The 17,202-nt window shown below is 36.9% G+C and overlaps 1 protein-coding gene across 5 annotated transcripts in view; it reads left to right on the plus strand.

The window, feature by feature from the left end:
* The window catches only part of ARHGEF12 (Rho guanine nucleotide exchange factor 12), a 143,092-nt gene that overhangs the window by 69,609 nt on the left and 56,281 nt on the right, over positions 1–17,202 (plus strand). For 4 of the 5 annotated variants that reach the window (XM_044258060.1, XM_044258056.1, XM_044258057.1 and 1 more), the window contains exons 3-6: positions 1,463–1,548; positions 3,135–3,191; positions 14,437–14,535; positions 15,155–15,204. In XM_044258060.1, the coding sequence (XP_044113995.1) occupies positions 1,463–1,548; positions 3,135–3,191; positions 14,437–14,535; positions 15,155–15,204 (292 nt within the window). The remainder of the gene's footprint in view (positions 1–1,462; positions 1,549–3,134; positions 3,192–14,436; positions 14,536–15,154; positions 15,205–17,202) is intronic. The other variant, XM_044258059.1, reaches the window with a different exon arrangement.

Here is a 17,202-nt window from a genome sequence, read left to right on the forward strand (position 1 = left end):
ATATGCGTTGGTTAAATCTTAATTAGAAGCATTCCTTTGAAATTATGGCAGATTTTTATGGCTTTTGAAAATGTGGGTTTAAGTAGTTTAAAATATCAAAGCGTTTTACAAATTTAAAATGTAACAGGTGTTGCATATTTTTTCTGGAAGGAAGCATTGTTTTGATAACATTTTCAATGTTTTTAATATAAGCAATTTAAAAGTTTGTTCAAATTGATAGTTAAGGTCACTCCCTATGAAGAAATTTAATTTTAAAATCTATTGTGACTGTTTTCAGTTGTAAGTAGCTTGGGGAGTGTAAATGGCTTGCCAATTTTTGATGTATTTTATCATGTGGGTAATACAGCTGCCTTTAGTTAATGAACTTTGGCAAACTGAATCAGTCTTAATTACTTTAAGAGTAAAGGAAAAAATTCCCAAATGTTCACATATGCCTGTGCTCACAGCCTTATCCCCATATGTATTCAGATCCTGGGATTAAATACCTTTTCCTCAGTGCTTATTCTCACTGCTCTCTCATCCTAATTTTCATGAATATTATTTAGACCGTAGGTAGTATATCATTCCTCATTATGTTAGTACTTTTATCATTTTAGTGACAGCAAGATCCAGGATACCGATGCTAATCTTGGCATTTCTGTTAATTAGTATTGTATATATTACTGTGAGGGTCTTATTTGCTGCCCTGCTATTATCTGACCAGTATAATTGGGTAGGACATAGGAAGAATAATAATTCTAGTGTCATCTGAGCCTGCCTGACTTCTGTAGCTAGAATCTAGTGAGGCTTGCCTAAAACCAGTCTTTCTTTCTTTCTTTTTCTTTTTATTATTCTCACCCATGCTATATTTACACAGTGATTTTGAACCTGACCATAGTATATGTAGGGTCAGGTCGGGGAAAGTGTCGAATTACTTTCAGACACTGTTTTCTTACCTGTTCAGTGGAAGTCATAGTAACCTGTGAAGGCCACTGGAAGAATTTAAGTTATTTTATTTTATTTTTAAAGATTTCATTTACTTATTTGTCAGAGAGACAAAGAGAGAGAGAAGAGTACAAGCAAGGGGGAGCAGCAGGCAGAGGGAGAAGCAGGCTCCCTGCTGAGAAAGGAGCTGGATGCAGGACTTGATCCTAGGACTCTGAGATTATGACCTGAGGCAGATGTTTAACCAATTGAGCCACCCAGGCATCCCAAATATAAGTTATTTCTAAGAATAAAATAAACTTAATACTATATACTACTTTTATTATTTTTAAGCACTTTTTATAAGCAAGTAACTAGATTATTTATTACACATACCATAGACTGAGTTTAAAACTTCTTGAAAAATATAGGTTAGATTTATGAGGATGTATGAGGTAAACTGAATACTTGGATTCTCTTGGTAAGACACACTTGCAATTAAATTTTTATTTGCTTGATTTGCTTGTAGTAAATATTTGACTGCTTTACTTTAATTTAGGCATGGGAGTATTTTGAATCGAGAGTCACCAACAGATAAGAAGCAGAAAGTTGAGCGCAGTGCATCACATGATTTTGATCCTACAGGTAAAGCACTGTTTGTTCTTCCAAAGAATATTGAGTGTAGTTTAGTTCAGAATAATTTGGCTTAATAAGCTACATAACTACCTGAAACACCCAGGAGTTCTTGTTTGATCTGTTTCCGACTCTTCCTTCCTCTTCAATGTTAATATAAAACCTGTGCTTTGGGGATGAATGCAAGCATTTTTAACATCAACGCTATGGATTCCACTATGGAAGCATCATTGTAGAGTGTATTTTATTTAAAAATAATGACAATAAAAATAGTCATTTGTCATAATTGGAAATTCTAGTCAGACCAAGGACTTAGTATTAAAATAAATCCTAAGTGTGATCGGTAGTATCTCATAAAATCAAAGCTCTAATAACTGCAGATTTCTGTAGTCATTTAAAAATTCGTGTGTGACCATAGTAAGTTGGAGTATTAGATAAAATCCAACTTCAGAGATTACTGATCATCTCACTTTAGAGTAAGCAAATGAATAGAGACCCCTTTTTCTTCAGTCAAAAATATTCTGAGTGCAGAGAATCTTTTAAGTAGTGTTGATCTTGTCTAAGGTTTTCATGCTAGTGAACTTCTGACTATTTATATTCTTAATTTTATACAAATAGATTGAACTCCTCTTGTACAATATGGGCTTTTGCTTCCTCCTTATAAAGTCAGTCAGTATTTAATTTATAAAAAATGCTGGATAATTTCGCTTTTGTCATTTGAAACTGATAAGTGTTCTTTGTGTATATACTATTTTACTCTGTTGTATGTTCCTATGACAAAAGAGTATAGTAGGTAATCGCTAAGTGATTAATAAAGAGTATCTCTTTAAGACATTTTCGTCTAGAAATACAGTTTTAATAGAGTGTATTTTTTGTATCCAACTCAGATGTCTTATATTTTCATTGTAAACGGTTATTTTGAAAAAACATTATAAACATTATTCTGGAAGAGAAGAAAAGGAAGTGACTAGCTAGGAATTTACTTGTATCTTGGGTCATAGGTAAAAATGAAATCCCAGTCATCAGTTTATTTAGGCTTGGGGGGGGCGTACAACTTCTGGATCTCCATTAAAAGATAATTTTTAAATTCTGACATATAATTTTGACATCATAGGGCTCAGAGGCTTTTATTAATATGATTAGTTATTATTCTTGCTAATGAGTATCTGCCCTATGTTCATATAAACCTTAGAGTCTTGTTAGATTGACTTATCTTGTATTACTCCTCTGTGGTGTGCCCATCTCCAAAGACAGGGTCAGTGAAGTGGTATGCAGAGCTTCAAAATGAGATTATTACAGCTTTTAGTGCTTTTGTCATCTCTATGATTGTCAGATGATATATTTTGTAGACTATTCATGTGTCATGTTGTTTGAACACATTTTTATTGCACTGTCTTTTCTTCGATAAATCTTTAAAATATGTCATTACTTGTGCTGTTCGTGACTGTTCTAAGTGCTGTCACCTGTGATGTTCATACTTTGTGTTTGCACGATTTAACTTGATCATGATTCATTCCTTTTTTCCCCCATGAATTTTTCCCCTTACATTGGTCTCCATATTTTCTATATCTCTCTCCTTTTCTCCCGCTCTTGTGCAGATAGCTCCTCCAAGAAGACAAAGTCTAGTTCAGAGGAGAGTAGATCCGAGATATATGGTAAGCTAATGTAGCCAATTCAGCCTTGCACCTTTGGAGCTTGCTTCATGCTGTTTACTTTTTTGTTTTTCTTTTAAATAACTTCAGCCTTCCTTGTGTCTGCTCTGCATGGCATGACCTACTGCAGGGAAAGGGAGCCTGGGGTTTTAATGTGGCTGCCACTGGGAAGCTTAAGGTTGCTAGAAACTAACATCATAGAGTAAGAGTAGGCCACATGACCCATCTTGTCTTTCATCTTGTGTCTGAAGGGAAAGTGATGATGTCTGATATTATTGAGTTGGGCTCTTCCACTTAACATGGGTGGGCTTTGAATTCTTGGCGTCTTCTTCCCATGTCCCATTTGCTGAGTTTGGATCACATAGAATTTCATGGCACCAGTCTTTCCCTCTAAGCATAGCACTGGTGTGACTTAGAGGTGTTACCAGTTTTTTGGAATTTTTATTTGATTTTTTTTATTTGTTTCTTTTTATTGGCCTCATCATCTGGAAATGTTGTTCATGTATGATTTACCCACAACAGCAAAAATACTTTAAATATTTTATTTCTATGGCTTGAAGAATTTGTTTATGCATTTCATTAGTGTCCCTGAAGCTTATTCTGAATGGGCAAATGTCAAAATGACACCTTTTAAAAATAATTTTCACGAAGAGCAGGTTTAAACTGAGTGGTTAACTTTTGCAACAGATTATTGAAGCACTAATATTTCTAGGCTGTGCCCTGTCTTCCAAAGATCATATAAACCATGTCTGTGAAGTTCATACATGTTTTTCCCTTTCCTCTGCACAGTTTTACCTGCCCTCTCTTCTCTTGTTTTGGCAGCCGATTAGTGCCTTGAGAAAAGTGAATAGGAGAAGCCCTTCTTGGAACCCAGACTTTTAAAATAATCTCTGAAAGACTAATAAGTTATTTCTTTTTAAGAAGATTCCAAATTTGGCCTCAAAGGAAAACCAGGTTTTCCCTAAAAGAGGCAGAAGTCTGTCATATGGAAGTTTCCCCAGATATAAGTGTTTCCTAGCCTGACATAACATGAAAGGAAAAAAAAAATATATGAAAGTGCCCCAGCCCCCCAAGACATTTTATAATTTATATCTCCTGACACTTGACCCATAATATCACATACTTTTTAATATTATGAGGCCTCAGTGTTTGGTTTTAAACCAGTTAATGCTTCCATGTTCAGTAAATATAGTTCTTTGCTTCGGTTTTTATGACCAGTTCCTTTTTGTGTGTAGAGAAATCTTTTACAGTAGGTCAAGAAAAAAATGTGTACCATGCTGTATGGCATGGCAAATGTATGTTTTTTCTTCCTTCCAAAGTTATTTGGCTCCTCCTAAATAAGAAATAGCTTCCAAATTTCTCAAGACTCTGTCTTTCTGTTCTGTATAAGAGCTTCCTATGGTTTATTCTCTCCTTAGGAATGTGAAGACTATCTTTATTCGCTCCCTCCTTTTCTGGTAGCCTTTGCAATGTTGTATTTCACCTCCCCCACCATTTTCCTAGATCTGTGGTATGAATGCAAAAGCTTGGTATTTGCTTTGGATGCTAGGATGTTTACTTTGGATGATAGGATGATAGGTATGTATGCAAAGGCTTGCTGTTTGATTTGGATGTTAATATTTCAGTGATAGGAATATTGATGCTAGTTCTGACATGCCATTCGCTTGTTAGTAATAGAAACATTTTAAGTGGTAATGGGGAAATAAGGTGTGGCTTCTTTGTATGTTTGTTTCTTGAAAACCCTCGAAATACCTTTTTTGGAAGGAACTGAGCCATGGGTCTTTAAAAAGCACTTATAAAAGGGATGACTTGATCAGAACAGAGTGAGCATGCTAACTTAAATCTCTTTGACATTACAAATGTTTTATCATCTGTGTGAGTAGACTTCCTCAGACTTTGTGCTGCTACCACAGATGGAAAAGAATCTTGAGAAGGAGGGGTCAAGAAAAAGCTTGGAAATAATGGGATATGACTGAGTAGAGTCACACCAACTGCTGACATTTTCTTAGTGTAGCATCTCTTAACAAGCCCACTTCTAAGTTTCGAGATTTTACACTGTCTTGGGGTAGAATTCACTAGCTCAATACTTCGACAAATGCTAGTTCTTCACTTAACAGAGTATTTATTTTGAACTCTCTTTGCCATTTTTAGAGCTGTTTTTGGTAAGATAAATTTACTTTGCTCATTTTACAAGAAAACTGTGTTTGTTTTGTATTGACTTCTTTTGTTAAGTTTCTGCCTGGTGCAGTAGGTCAGTATTATTCAATTTCTCCTTATTTCTCCCTCTGTACCTTTCAGTGTCTGTTGACCATGTTCAGATTATGTTTCTGAGCTATAGTTTCAATGATACTTCATTTTCTATTTTTCTTATGAATATCATGATGGAGAAATTTTGTGGACTTTTGTGGGACATGAGAGGGTTCTTGAGGGCATTTAAGTTTGATAGCAGCCTCTTCTTGCCTTCTGTCCTGGCTTCATGATTCTAGATTCTAGATTCTAGCTGCAGGATTATATAGAAGAAAGTAAGCCAGATCTTTCTGAAACTATCTAATCTGCTGGGGCTGCTATCACAAATACCAGAGACTTGGCTTAAATAACAAAAATGTATTTTCTCTCACTTTTAGAGGCTAGAAGTATGAGATCAGGGTTGCAGGTTCCGGGGAGAGCTCTCTCCTGCCTTGCAGATGGCCATGGTTTTGCCTTGTGCTCTCATGGTCCTTTGGTGCAAGCGCAAGTGGAGAACAGTCTCTCTGGTGTGTCTTCTTCTAAGGACACTGATGCCATCATGAGGGCCCTACTCTTAGGACCTCATCTAATTCTAATTACCTGTCAAAGCCCCATCTCCAAATACCATTGCATGTTAAGGGTTAGGACTCAGTGTATGAATTGGGGGAGGGGAAGACCCAAACGGTAGTCTGTAACAGAAGCACGCTGTTAGTACTTGAACTATCCTGGTTGGTTACTTCAGAGTGGTTTTTTTTTTTTTTTTTAAAGATTTTACTTATTTATTTGAGAGAGAGAGAGCGCAAGCATGAGAGAGAGAGAGAGCATGAGAGGGCAGAGGGAGAAGCAGACTCCCCGCTGAGCAGGAAGTTCGACGTGGAGCCCCATCTCAGGGCCATGACCCAGGTCAAAGGCAGACAGACGCCCAACTGACTGTGCCACCAGGTGCCCTGCAGAATGGACTTTTAAAAAACTCTTACCTTTTTTACGTTCAGCCTTCTCAGATGTATAAAGGTTAAAGTCCCCAAGTTATTCTTTCTTTCTTCTTCAGCCTGGCAGAGAACACTCTAAACATGAACCTCCTGCGTCCTCCTAAGTCACTCGCTTCCTGACCTCTTGCAGTCTGACTTCCCAACACGTACTATCTGGAAGGTGAACCAAAAGATCCTAGTTGAAAATCTTTGAACTTTTTCTCAGTTCTCATCTTCCTCTGAACAAACTGGCAATGCTGATATCCTTTATTTGGTTTGGTTCTGTAATAGTACATTAATCTGGTTCTTTCTTCTTTGCGGCTGTTTTGTCTTTCCTTTACTTGATTGCTTTTCCCCTTCTTCCAGTTGCACGCATGGTCTGTGTTTCTGTCCTTGGTCTTTTCTCCTGTGTCCAGTCTTGTATTTTAAACTGTTTACTGAATATTTTTACTCTGACCATCTTTCAAATTCAGAATGACCGATGTGCAGTTCATCTTTGTTCCCTGTGGCGAGAAATCAGTCTTCTTCGTGATCCTGATTCTTCTCATGGCACCACCATTCTGACACTCACCTAGTCTCGTTTTCTTAAAGTCATCTTTGCTCCCTTTCCCTTGTCCTCGGGAGTCCAGAGTTGGCCAGGTCCAGTGGGTTCTACCATCACATTATCTTCCATCCCTCACTCTCTGGTTCTGTCGCCGCTGTTCTGTTCAGTTTTCCATCACATCATAAGACTGTTTGCAGAGACTCATAATTTTGTTTCACTTAGATTTACTTTGATTCACTTCGATTTCACATTGATTTACTTCCTTTTCTCCGTTCTACTCTCTCTGTTAGATTAATAGGATTAAAGTAAGGATTTGGTCATGCACTTACTAGGAAAGTATGAATAGTTAATTAAGATATGCTATAATTTGTTTCTAGTTTATCATTCTGCCTTAACCCACCTGTTACTTCTACTACCATTTACCTAAAGGTACCAGCCTTTCCTCCACATTTTCCCTCTCCAAGTATGGCTTGGTATTCTTTCTTTGCTCATGCCATTCCCATTGTCTTGAATGGTTTACCTCCTTTAACTCTCCATCCTATAAGGCCTGGTTCAAACACTGCCTCCAACACAGGGCTTTCCTGGGTTTGCCCCTCTCCTCTGTGGTCTAACCTTTGACACCCGGCTTCGCATCTAGCTATTTGTGTTTCCGTCTGCCTTTGCATCTCGCATAATGCCTGAAACAGTGGAGGCACTCATTTAATGTGTTTTGAATGAATGATTATTGATGTCAGAATGAAGTATTTTAATAAGGAGAACTGATAACATATGATGTTGGCCCATCATGATTGGATTTTTCTTCTCTTCAGAAAAATTTCAAGGTAGAAGAAAACGTAACTTAGAAAAGAGACTCACTACTGGTAATAGTCTAAAAGAATGAAATCAGCACACTTGGAAGTTAAAGCTTCCTCTTGCTGGCAGCATTGTGCGTTTAGAATCCAGAAGCTTCTTAATCAAAGGATTATCTGAGGTCTTACTCATAAAACATGTATGTCTGGCAGCAGTTTAAAAATGAGCTGTTTTTATGAGGTTGCACATGGTCTTTCTCCACACCCTTCCCTGAAGCTAATTCTTGAGAGGTGAGACTTAGAGAGGTTTGGTCATGTAATAAAATGAAAGGTGAAGAAAGACTGGTGTGCTTTCGCTAGAATAAATGCAGAATGGAAGGTTCAGCATGTTGCTTTGCATATTTAATACTCCGTTTTCCATAACTTGCTGTTTGGTACTATTGTTGCTTTTTTTCCAGGAGTGTATTACCGTGAAATCTGAGAGTACTTTCTCCTCTTTTTCAGAGTACCTTTTTTTTTTTTAAAGATTAATTAATTTATTTATTTGACAGGCAGAGATTATAAGTAGACAGAGAGGCAGGGTGGGGGGGCAACGCAGGTGGGGGAGCAGGCTCCCCGCTGAGCAGAGAGCCTGATGCAGGGCTTGATCCCAGAACCCTGGGATCATGACCTGAGCCGAAGGTAGAGGCTTTAACCCACTGAGCCACCCAGGCACCCTCAGAGTACCTTTTTATGACTTCTTCCCCTGCCCACTCCAAAGCCTTACAAAGGCTTAATTTTTTTCACTTTCAAATACCATCCTTGGTAATTATCTTTTGAGTATGAAATAGTCATTTTATGTTGGTTTCAAATACCACACTGTCAAAACAAGAAAAAGAAATGTCCTTTATTATAAAGAGAAAAGAAAATTTAGGAAAGGATAGTATTTATATAAATTTTATAGAACATTTTTACTTCACTGATGATGTGAAGCATGAGATCTATTATTAGCTTTCAGGTGAAATAGCATAATCTTTAAGAGTTAGGAAATAAAAAATGTATTTATAACTAGAGATGTTATTTTAGGGGAGGTGGGAAATCAGATTGTTTCAGTTAGAAGTTACGTAGGGGAAGATTAGTGTCCTTCTAAAGGTATTTCTGTACTTTGCATGGTTTCAGGGCTATGATTTTACTTTTTCCTAAAAAGTGATTGGGTATGATTTAAAATTTCCTATATCCAAAATAAATTCAAGTTTACATAGGAAATATTCATTTACCTGTCACATGCCAGGCATTATGAGAAGGGCTAGAGATACAAAAATAATAGGATCTGTAGCTGCTTTCTAGGAGTGCAGTAGCACAAAAGAAGACTCTTGGTACATTGTGGTTAAGGACATGAGATGTGCACTTGTTTATCCGTACTCCATGTGCCCTTAGAAAGTAGAGATTTGTGACAAAACAATCTTCTGTGGCACTAAAAATGATGAGAACGAGGAAGTAGCGCCATGACCAAGTTTCAGGGCAGGTTGAGCATCGTCATTATCTTACTTATCGGACACGGTCTTCACACACTGCGCTTGGATGCAGCTCCCATCAAAGTGATTCGCGACCTTATAAAAACTCCTGTTCGGGGGGGTAATCACATTGTATGGTAATTCTAACAGACAATAAGTGATTTAGCAAAACCAACCAGCAAACCACCGACTATCTGTATATGTGTGTGTAAAAACCAGATAAAGTAAAAATGGAGGATGTTGGTTGGTTGGTTTTAATTACTGAAATGTGAAAGTGGCTGTTTTGGAGTTAGGGCTCTGCTTTTAACTTTCCCTTCTTTCATAAACCATATGGGGCCTGTTATTTGTCCTATACTCTGGTCCTTCATTAGATATAGCCATTTCCCTACATCTCGGTTGTCGTTTCCTGCCAAGATTTTAAGTTCTTAGAGGGCATTAGAGGGCACAGACCTGTAGTGGTTTTGTCTTCCTCACAACACCCACAGACTGCAGTGTTCAATAACTGGTGGACAGGTGTTTGGTGCAGATTTGCTAAAACAAAAAAGTGGATTTTGTTTGTCAAAAAGGGCATTTCAGAAATGTGATAATTGAGTTCTTGGTGATTTTAGTGTTGGTGTATCAGTGATTTCAGTGTTAGGGATGTGAAAGTTGTAATTTGTCCTCTGTGGTGGGTTAAAACAGTTTCTGGTCTATAACAGGTAGAAAGGTAGAACATTTCTCTCAAGGGGAAAAATATAAAGCATTTTATTGGCTTTGAATGGGAAGGAACATAATAGATCTAAGCATTTGAAAGACTAGATTTCTGAATTTTGAATGGCATGGTAGCTTAGTTTTTACTTAATTATGACCCCAAATCCAAGTTTATGCAGGTGGCATAGATTCCTAGGACAAAATAGTAGCATCAGTTTGAATTACATAGATTCTGAATTGGCTGTATACAGAAGGCATGTTTTCCTTTTGCATTGGTCTAGTGATTCTTACGATTCTATATGATCTTATATGTCAAAGTACATCAAGTTCTTAGATTAGCAGAGTTAGAATAATAATAAATGGACAATATAGTGGGGCTGGGGAGAGGAGAAAGATGAATAGGATATGCACAAAGCTCTTTTTCTGTTCCTCTTTATCCTTTGTTTCTCATTTCCTTTTGATGTAGAATTAAGAGGGAAAGTTATCAGGCTGGACAGTTTTGAATCGTAGAAAACAGGTTTGCAAAATTCTGAAGTAATCCAACTACATTTATTCAATTTTTAGCAGTTTGTTATGACCCTGGGCGTATTTGCTAAAATGGACTGTGTCCAGTAACCTACCTCTCTGAGCTTCCATTCATCTCCAGATCCACCAACTTATCTAATTTTTATTAATTCATGAGCAACTGAAAAAAATTTCCTTCTGTGTCTGAACACTTGCCAGTTCCTAAAATAAGATGGTAAACAATAATGGAGCCCCTACATTCTTGAAGCATATAATCTAGTCAGTGGATAAAAACAAATAGGTATCAATTGGGAATGATAATGTTACTAAGGGAGTAAATAGAGGGCACTGTCTCTAAGGGATTACCTAATCTGGTCTGGGTATTGAGGAAAAGCTTTCAAAAGAAGGTGATCTATTTCTTCAGGCCTTCTTGCTATCTCCTATATTCTAAAGTTGCCTTCTTAGAAGAAGCCCTGCCCATAATATTTTCTTGTTTGTTCCTTCCCCATCCAAAACTAATTTGCTTGTTTGTTAAAACAAAGTTTAGACAAAGGCATAAATAAGGACTGATTCTTTCAAGGAGCATTTGCATTAATGATAGGAGTTTTTTTTTTTTTAAGATTTTATTTATTTATTTGACAGAGAGAGATCACAAGTAGGCAGAGAGGCAGACAGAGAGAGAGGAGGAAACAGGCTCCCTGCTGAGCAGAGAGCCTGATGTGGGGCTCGATCCCAGGGCCCTGAGATCATCACCTGAGCCGAAGGCAGTTGCTTAACCCACTGAGCCACCCAGCCGCCCCTAATGATAGGAGTTTAGCATAAAAGTGTTTTAATTGATTTTTTTAATTGATGGAATGGATAGATGAGTAATATATTCCTGAACAGGAAAATCCAAGGGCATTGTAGTCCTAATCATAATGAAATATTTAACATTTATGAGCCTTTATTTGTGTCAGGCATTAAGCTAAATACTTAATATATATTATATACAAGTGAAATACACAAATGTAGAGCACGTACGGGGTGAAGGGGCAGAGGGAAAGGGAGAGAGAATCTTGAGCAGATCCCCATAGAACATGGGCCCGACACAGGGCTTGATCTCACAATCCCGAGATCATGACCTGATTCAAAACCAGGAGTCTCTAATTCTTATATTTATTGTATTATGTACTAAAAATTAATAAAAAAATCTTCTTGATTTTATGTATTCATACCCATTCTAGTTATAATTTTTCCCAGTTACTTGAAGGATGCAGCATTACATCAAAGATTGAATTCTGATAGGTTATCTTTCCTCTGCCCCCATTACCATTTACTATTTGTGGGTGAATTTGCTAATTCAAATACTGTTTGGTGGGGCGCCTGGGTGGCTCAGTGAGTTAAGTGTCTGCCTTCAGCCCGGGTCATGATCCCAGGGTCCTGGGATCGAGCCCCATGTCTGGCTCCTTGCTCAGCGGGGAGCCTGCTTCCTCCTCTCTCTCTATCCCTTCCTGCTGCTCATGCTCTGTTTCTCTCTTTCCCTCGCTCTCTCAGACAAATAAATAAAATCGTTAAAAAAAACAACAACGACAAATACTGTTTGGTGTGTCATAGTCTCTAGAGTTGAGGGCTAACAAATTTTGATGTGAAAAATCAACTTTCTTGAGGTATAATTTACATAAAATAAGATGTAGTCCTTTTAAATGTACAGTTGGATGAATTTTGGCAAAGGAATACACACTTATATAACCTTTACCTTAATTAAGATATAGAACATTTCCATCACCCCAAAAGGTTCCTTCATGTCTCTTTGTGGTTATTCTCTCCCTTCCTCTCCACTTGTCCGTAGGCACTACCCTGCTTTTTGTTACTGTCCTTTAGTTTTGCCTCTTCTCCACTGGAATCATATTGTATGGACTCTCTTTTGTATCTGCTTTGCTTAGCATGATGTTTTTGTGATTCATCCACGTTTGTTGCATGTATGAGTTATTCCTCTTTTTCCTTGCTAAGCAGTATTTTATTATAATCGATATAAAGCAGTTTGTTTATCTATTCATCTGTTGATAGACTTTAGAGTTATTTCTGGTTTTTGGATCTTAGGAACAAAACTACCATGACTATGTGTGTAACCAGTCTTTATGTGGACATGAGTTTTCATTTTTCTTTAGAGTGAAATTGCTGGGTCATATGTAAATGTGTACTTACCTTTACAAGAATTTTCTAAACTGTTTTCCAAAATGTTTGTACCATTTTACACTCCCACCAGCAATGCATGAGAGTTCCAGTTGCTCCACATCCTTGTCAGCATTTGGTATTATCAGTCTTTTTATTTTTAGCCAATCAAGTTAGTGTAGAGTGGTTTCTCACTGTGGTTTTAGTTTGCATTTTCCTGATGACAGCAGATGTTGAGCACCTTTGCATATGCTTTTTGGCCATTGAGGTATGTTTCTTTGTACTGCATTTACTCAAATCTTTTGTTCTTTTTAAAGTAATCTTTATGCCCAACATGCAGTTTGAACTCACAACCCCAAGATTAGGAGTTACACACTCTACTGACCAAGCCAGCCAGATGCCTCAAAATCTTTTGTTCTTTTTGAAATGAGTCCCCCATTATTGAATTATAGAGTTGTTGTCTTTTCAGTATAATCTGGATACAAGTCCTTTATCATACACTTGAATTATGAATATTTTCTCCCACTTTGTGCCTTGCCTTTTCATTTTCTTATTCGTGTTTTTAGAAGAGCAGGTATTTAAAATTTCGAGTCCAATTTCCTAGTTTTTTTTTTTTTTTCTTTCATGGTTGCTGCATTTTGCATCCTAAAAGACCTATCCTAAGGTCTTGATGATTTTCTCCTGTATTTTCTTATGAAAAGTTGTAGCCTTTGTGTTTAGGTCAACGATTTGCTTTAAGTTAATTTTTTGTGTGGGGTTATGGTTTGTGTTTTCTGTACTATGACCCCCTTATTCCAGGCTTTCATTTGCAGTAGGCTCACAGACTTGTGACATTTCATTAACAGCAAGAAATACATGTATTCATTAATATGTGGTCTTCAACGTAATCCTTTGTTTTGTACATCAGGCTTATTTAAAAGGTCATGCTCTTTGTGTAATAATCGTTATTTTGAAGAAATTTTTATTTTCCAAACATAAGTATACTTTCATTATTTTACATGTTTTATATATTGATTTTTGGTGAAACGCTTAGATTCCGCAAAGCTGAAAGTACTAAATCTCTGGCTAACACAGAGTTCAGGATCTTCAGATCTTGATCTATGATCGAACAGCCCTGGGTACTAATCAGGGTTCTGTGATGGGACATTCCTAAACCTTTGGTTGTGGTCTTCTTTCTTTCACCTTGCCTTGACTACTTTTGTTTGCTGTTTGCTAGAAGGAAAACAAAATCTCCTGTAGGAATCAGGTAAGTATGTGAAAGAAACGAGTTGGTTGAGCTCAAGGGTTCTTTATCTTTCCTACATTTTTGTCCTTTCTGTTTATTTTTTCTATGAGCCCAGGTCTTTCTTCTCTTTGAACTAGTTCTTTCTCTCTTTTGGAAGAGCTCCCATGCTCTTCATGCACCTCCCTTCTTTAGATAGTCTCATTTTCTAAGAGTGAGATTGGATTTCACTGGGCTTTAGCATGGGATGCTTCTAGCCTAACATCCCCAAATGTTTGATTTTCTAGGGTTTGAACACCAGTTAGAGCACCTGAACAGAGGGCAGTGGGGAAGGTTTCATGTTACAAATAGCAGAGATGTGAATAGGCCTTCCGTCTCCTCTCTAATACTTCATCTTTTCCACTTCACCATAGCTGTTTTTAATCTCAGAGCAATTCCACCCTGCCTCTCCAGTGAGAAACCAATACATATGACTCTTGGTGATAGTCTCGTATTTGTTTTGTTTATGGGGTTAGTACTCTGGTTTGTGATAACGGGTTTCACGTGCCACCTTGTGTTTCTCCAGATAGAATGTAGGTCGTTACAGTTCATTACTAATATGTAATTATGTCTTTTTTCTCTCCCATTTTCTCTTCTCTTTTTACCCTGCGGTTCTTGTGCAGGTCTTGTTCAGCGCTGTGTGATCATCCAGAAGGATGACAATGGATTTGGGCTGACGGTCAGTGGAGACAATCCAGTCTTCGTACAGTCTGTCAAAGAAGGCAAGGCGTTTTTTAAAATAGTCTTGTCACTTGGGAGCAAAGAGTAAGAAGAGAAAAGCTTAATGTCTATTGCCTAGAATAAAAGAATCATATACATTGCAGGTCATATGGCCTGTTTTGTTAAATTGGTGTTTAGTGTCCTAGTTATAGGCATGAATTCACCCCAATTGATTTTCTTTGTATGCACTAGAAAGAAACAATCTTATTACAGTTTTAGAAACTGTTGCTTTATACATCATCTCTCTTAGAGAAGTTTGTGGAATTTTATTTCTTCATGGCACAAGAGATATTTGTTAGACCAGATTAAAGAAATGGTTATGTGTTCCAAAGCACCCACATTTCACAAAATGACAATAATAATATGTTCTATTACCGTATGTTGAGTACTTTCTTTATATTGGGTGCTGTAATTTGAGGTAGGTATTTTTTATTCCGATTTTATGGGTGATATTGAGGCTTAGAGTGAAAAAAAAAAAACCCATAAAATTAATCCATGCATGGTCACACAACTAGAGAGTGGCAAAGGCACATGTTTTTAACCATTTGGTTACTCTGCCTCTCTTTCAAGAAAATTAGCATGCAAATGAATTATGTTTTAAGTAATTAATTTCTTTTACAGATGGAGCAGCCATGCGGGCTGGGGTACAGACAGGTGATCGAATCATCAAGGTAAGGAAAAGACTATCATGGAATTTATTATGGTAGATTTAAAAACAGCATATGTTAACCATATTTTATTTTTTTCACTTTAATTCTTATTAAAAGCAGTGCGTTGTATGTATTTGTTGACTATAAAAACATTCATTTATTTTAAAATTAATATTACTTTTTACTGAAGGGCATAATAAAAAGCATGAATAAATGGAATCATGTGTATTCTTAAATAGGAACGTAACTCACTGTGATAAAGATCATTTCTCTCTAGTCTTATCTGTTAGTAAGAAAATCTCATCAAAATATATTAATATGTACCCCTGGGAAAAATATATGTTTATAAAAAAATTTAAAAAATATATTTTAATATGACTGGGGAGATGTATCATTATTTGTCAAACTGATGAGTCTTCCAAATGAATTTTACAGAGGTATAAGAATAGCTTAAAAAAAATGTTATATATATGGGTATTGTATGAGATGACATGGTAGGGATTAATTCAAAGCAGGTTGCTCTAGTCTAGGTATAGGCCTATCATTCCAGAAACAGGCCTTGAATTCTGAATAGTACGAGAAGAGTGGATTGGTCAGTCATTATTCTTGAGATGGTTGAGTAATTTGAATACTTAAAAAATTGAATCGTTACATAGGAAAAGGCACCATGAATATGTATTTACAGACAACTATCAGGAAAAAAGTATTTGAAACTTACTATAGAGTAGAATACCTTACTTGTAAAGAGCACTTTTAAATTCCTAAGAGAAGAGTAAATAAATAGCCTAATAGAAAAAAAAGGCAAAGAATTAGGATATGTCTCACCACACTTATAACAAAGAAATAGAAATTAAACTGACAGGTGAAGGGGGGCCTGGGTGGTTCAGTTGGTTAAGTGTCGAACTCATGATTTCAGCTCAGGTCATGATTTCTGGGTTGTGAGATTGAGCCCCACTGTGGGCTCTGCATGGCATAGAGTCTGCTTAAGATTCTCTCTCTCCCTCTTCTCTTCTTCCCCTTTTCTCTCTCCTTCTCTAAAAAACAAAATAAAATAACATAAAATAAAATAAAAAGTAAAAATATATTTGGCTGTCAGAAATTTTAAACATTATTGATTGTATACCTTTGGCATAGTTTTTGTATGGTAAAATGGCTACTCTCATAAACTTGTCAGTATAAATTGGGTAGAATCTATTTGGATATAAATTTGTGAATATGTATCAAGTGATATATATTTTTTAAAAAATTGTTTCAAGAGAGAGAGCAGGGGAGGGGCAGAGGGAGAGGGAGAGAAAGAGTATCTTGAGCAGGCCCCACCCCCAGCATGGAGCCTGCTGCAGGGCTGGATCTCATTACCCTGAGACCATGGCTTGAGCTGAAACCAAGAGTCAGACACTTAACTGACTGAGCCACCCAGGTGCCCCCCAAATTGTATACTTTTAAAAAGTATATAACATTTGACCAGCCACTTTGCTTTTAGGAACTTACCTAAGGAAGTAAGTGTACAAATGTGAAGTGATATATGCACAGGGAAATTCACTTCATCTTTATCATATTAAAAATGTGTGGGCATGCCTGGGTAGTACAGTTGGTTGAGCCTCTGACTCTTGGTTTTGGCTCAAGTTGTGATCTTGGTCATGGGATCAAGCCCAGCTAGGCCCCGGGCTCAGTGAGAGTCTGCTTAAAAAGATTCTCTCTCCCTCTAACTCTGCCCCTACCCCCTGCACTCACTCACTCACTCACTCACTCTCTCTCTCAAATAAATTAATAATTATTTTTAAAAATTTGTAAATAATGCAAAAGTGCATAAATAAATGGAGGGCTAGAAAAAGAAATTACATTTCATCTACTGCTGTTAAAAAGAATAGATTAGGTCTGCGTGTGTATCTATACTGAAAGATAACCACATACAACAAAGAAGTATTTATCTGCAGGAAAAAAGGCAGTTATAATGTATATGTCTGTGTTTGTGTATCTGGTGTGTTTATGCTAGAATAGTGTCCCAGAGATTAAACTTTG

This window comes from Neovison vison, chromosome 7, assembly GCF_020171115.1.
Source record: "Neovison vison isolate M4711 chromosome 7, ASM_NN_V1, whole genome shotgun sequence".
In the NCBI taxonomy this organism is placed as follows: domain Eukaryota; kingdom Metazoa; phylum Chordata; class Mammalia; order Carnivora; family Mustelidae; genus Neogale; species Neogale vison.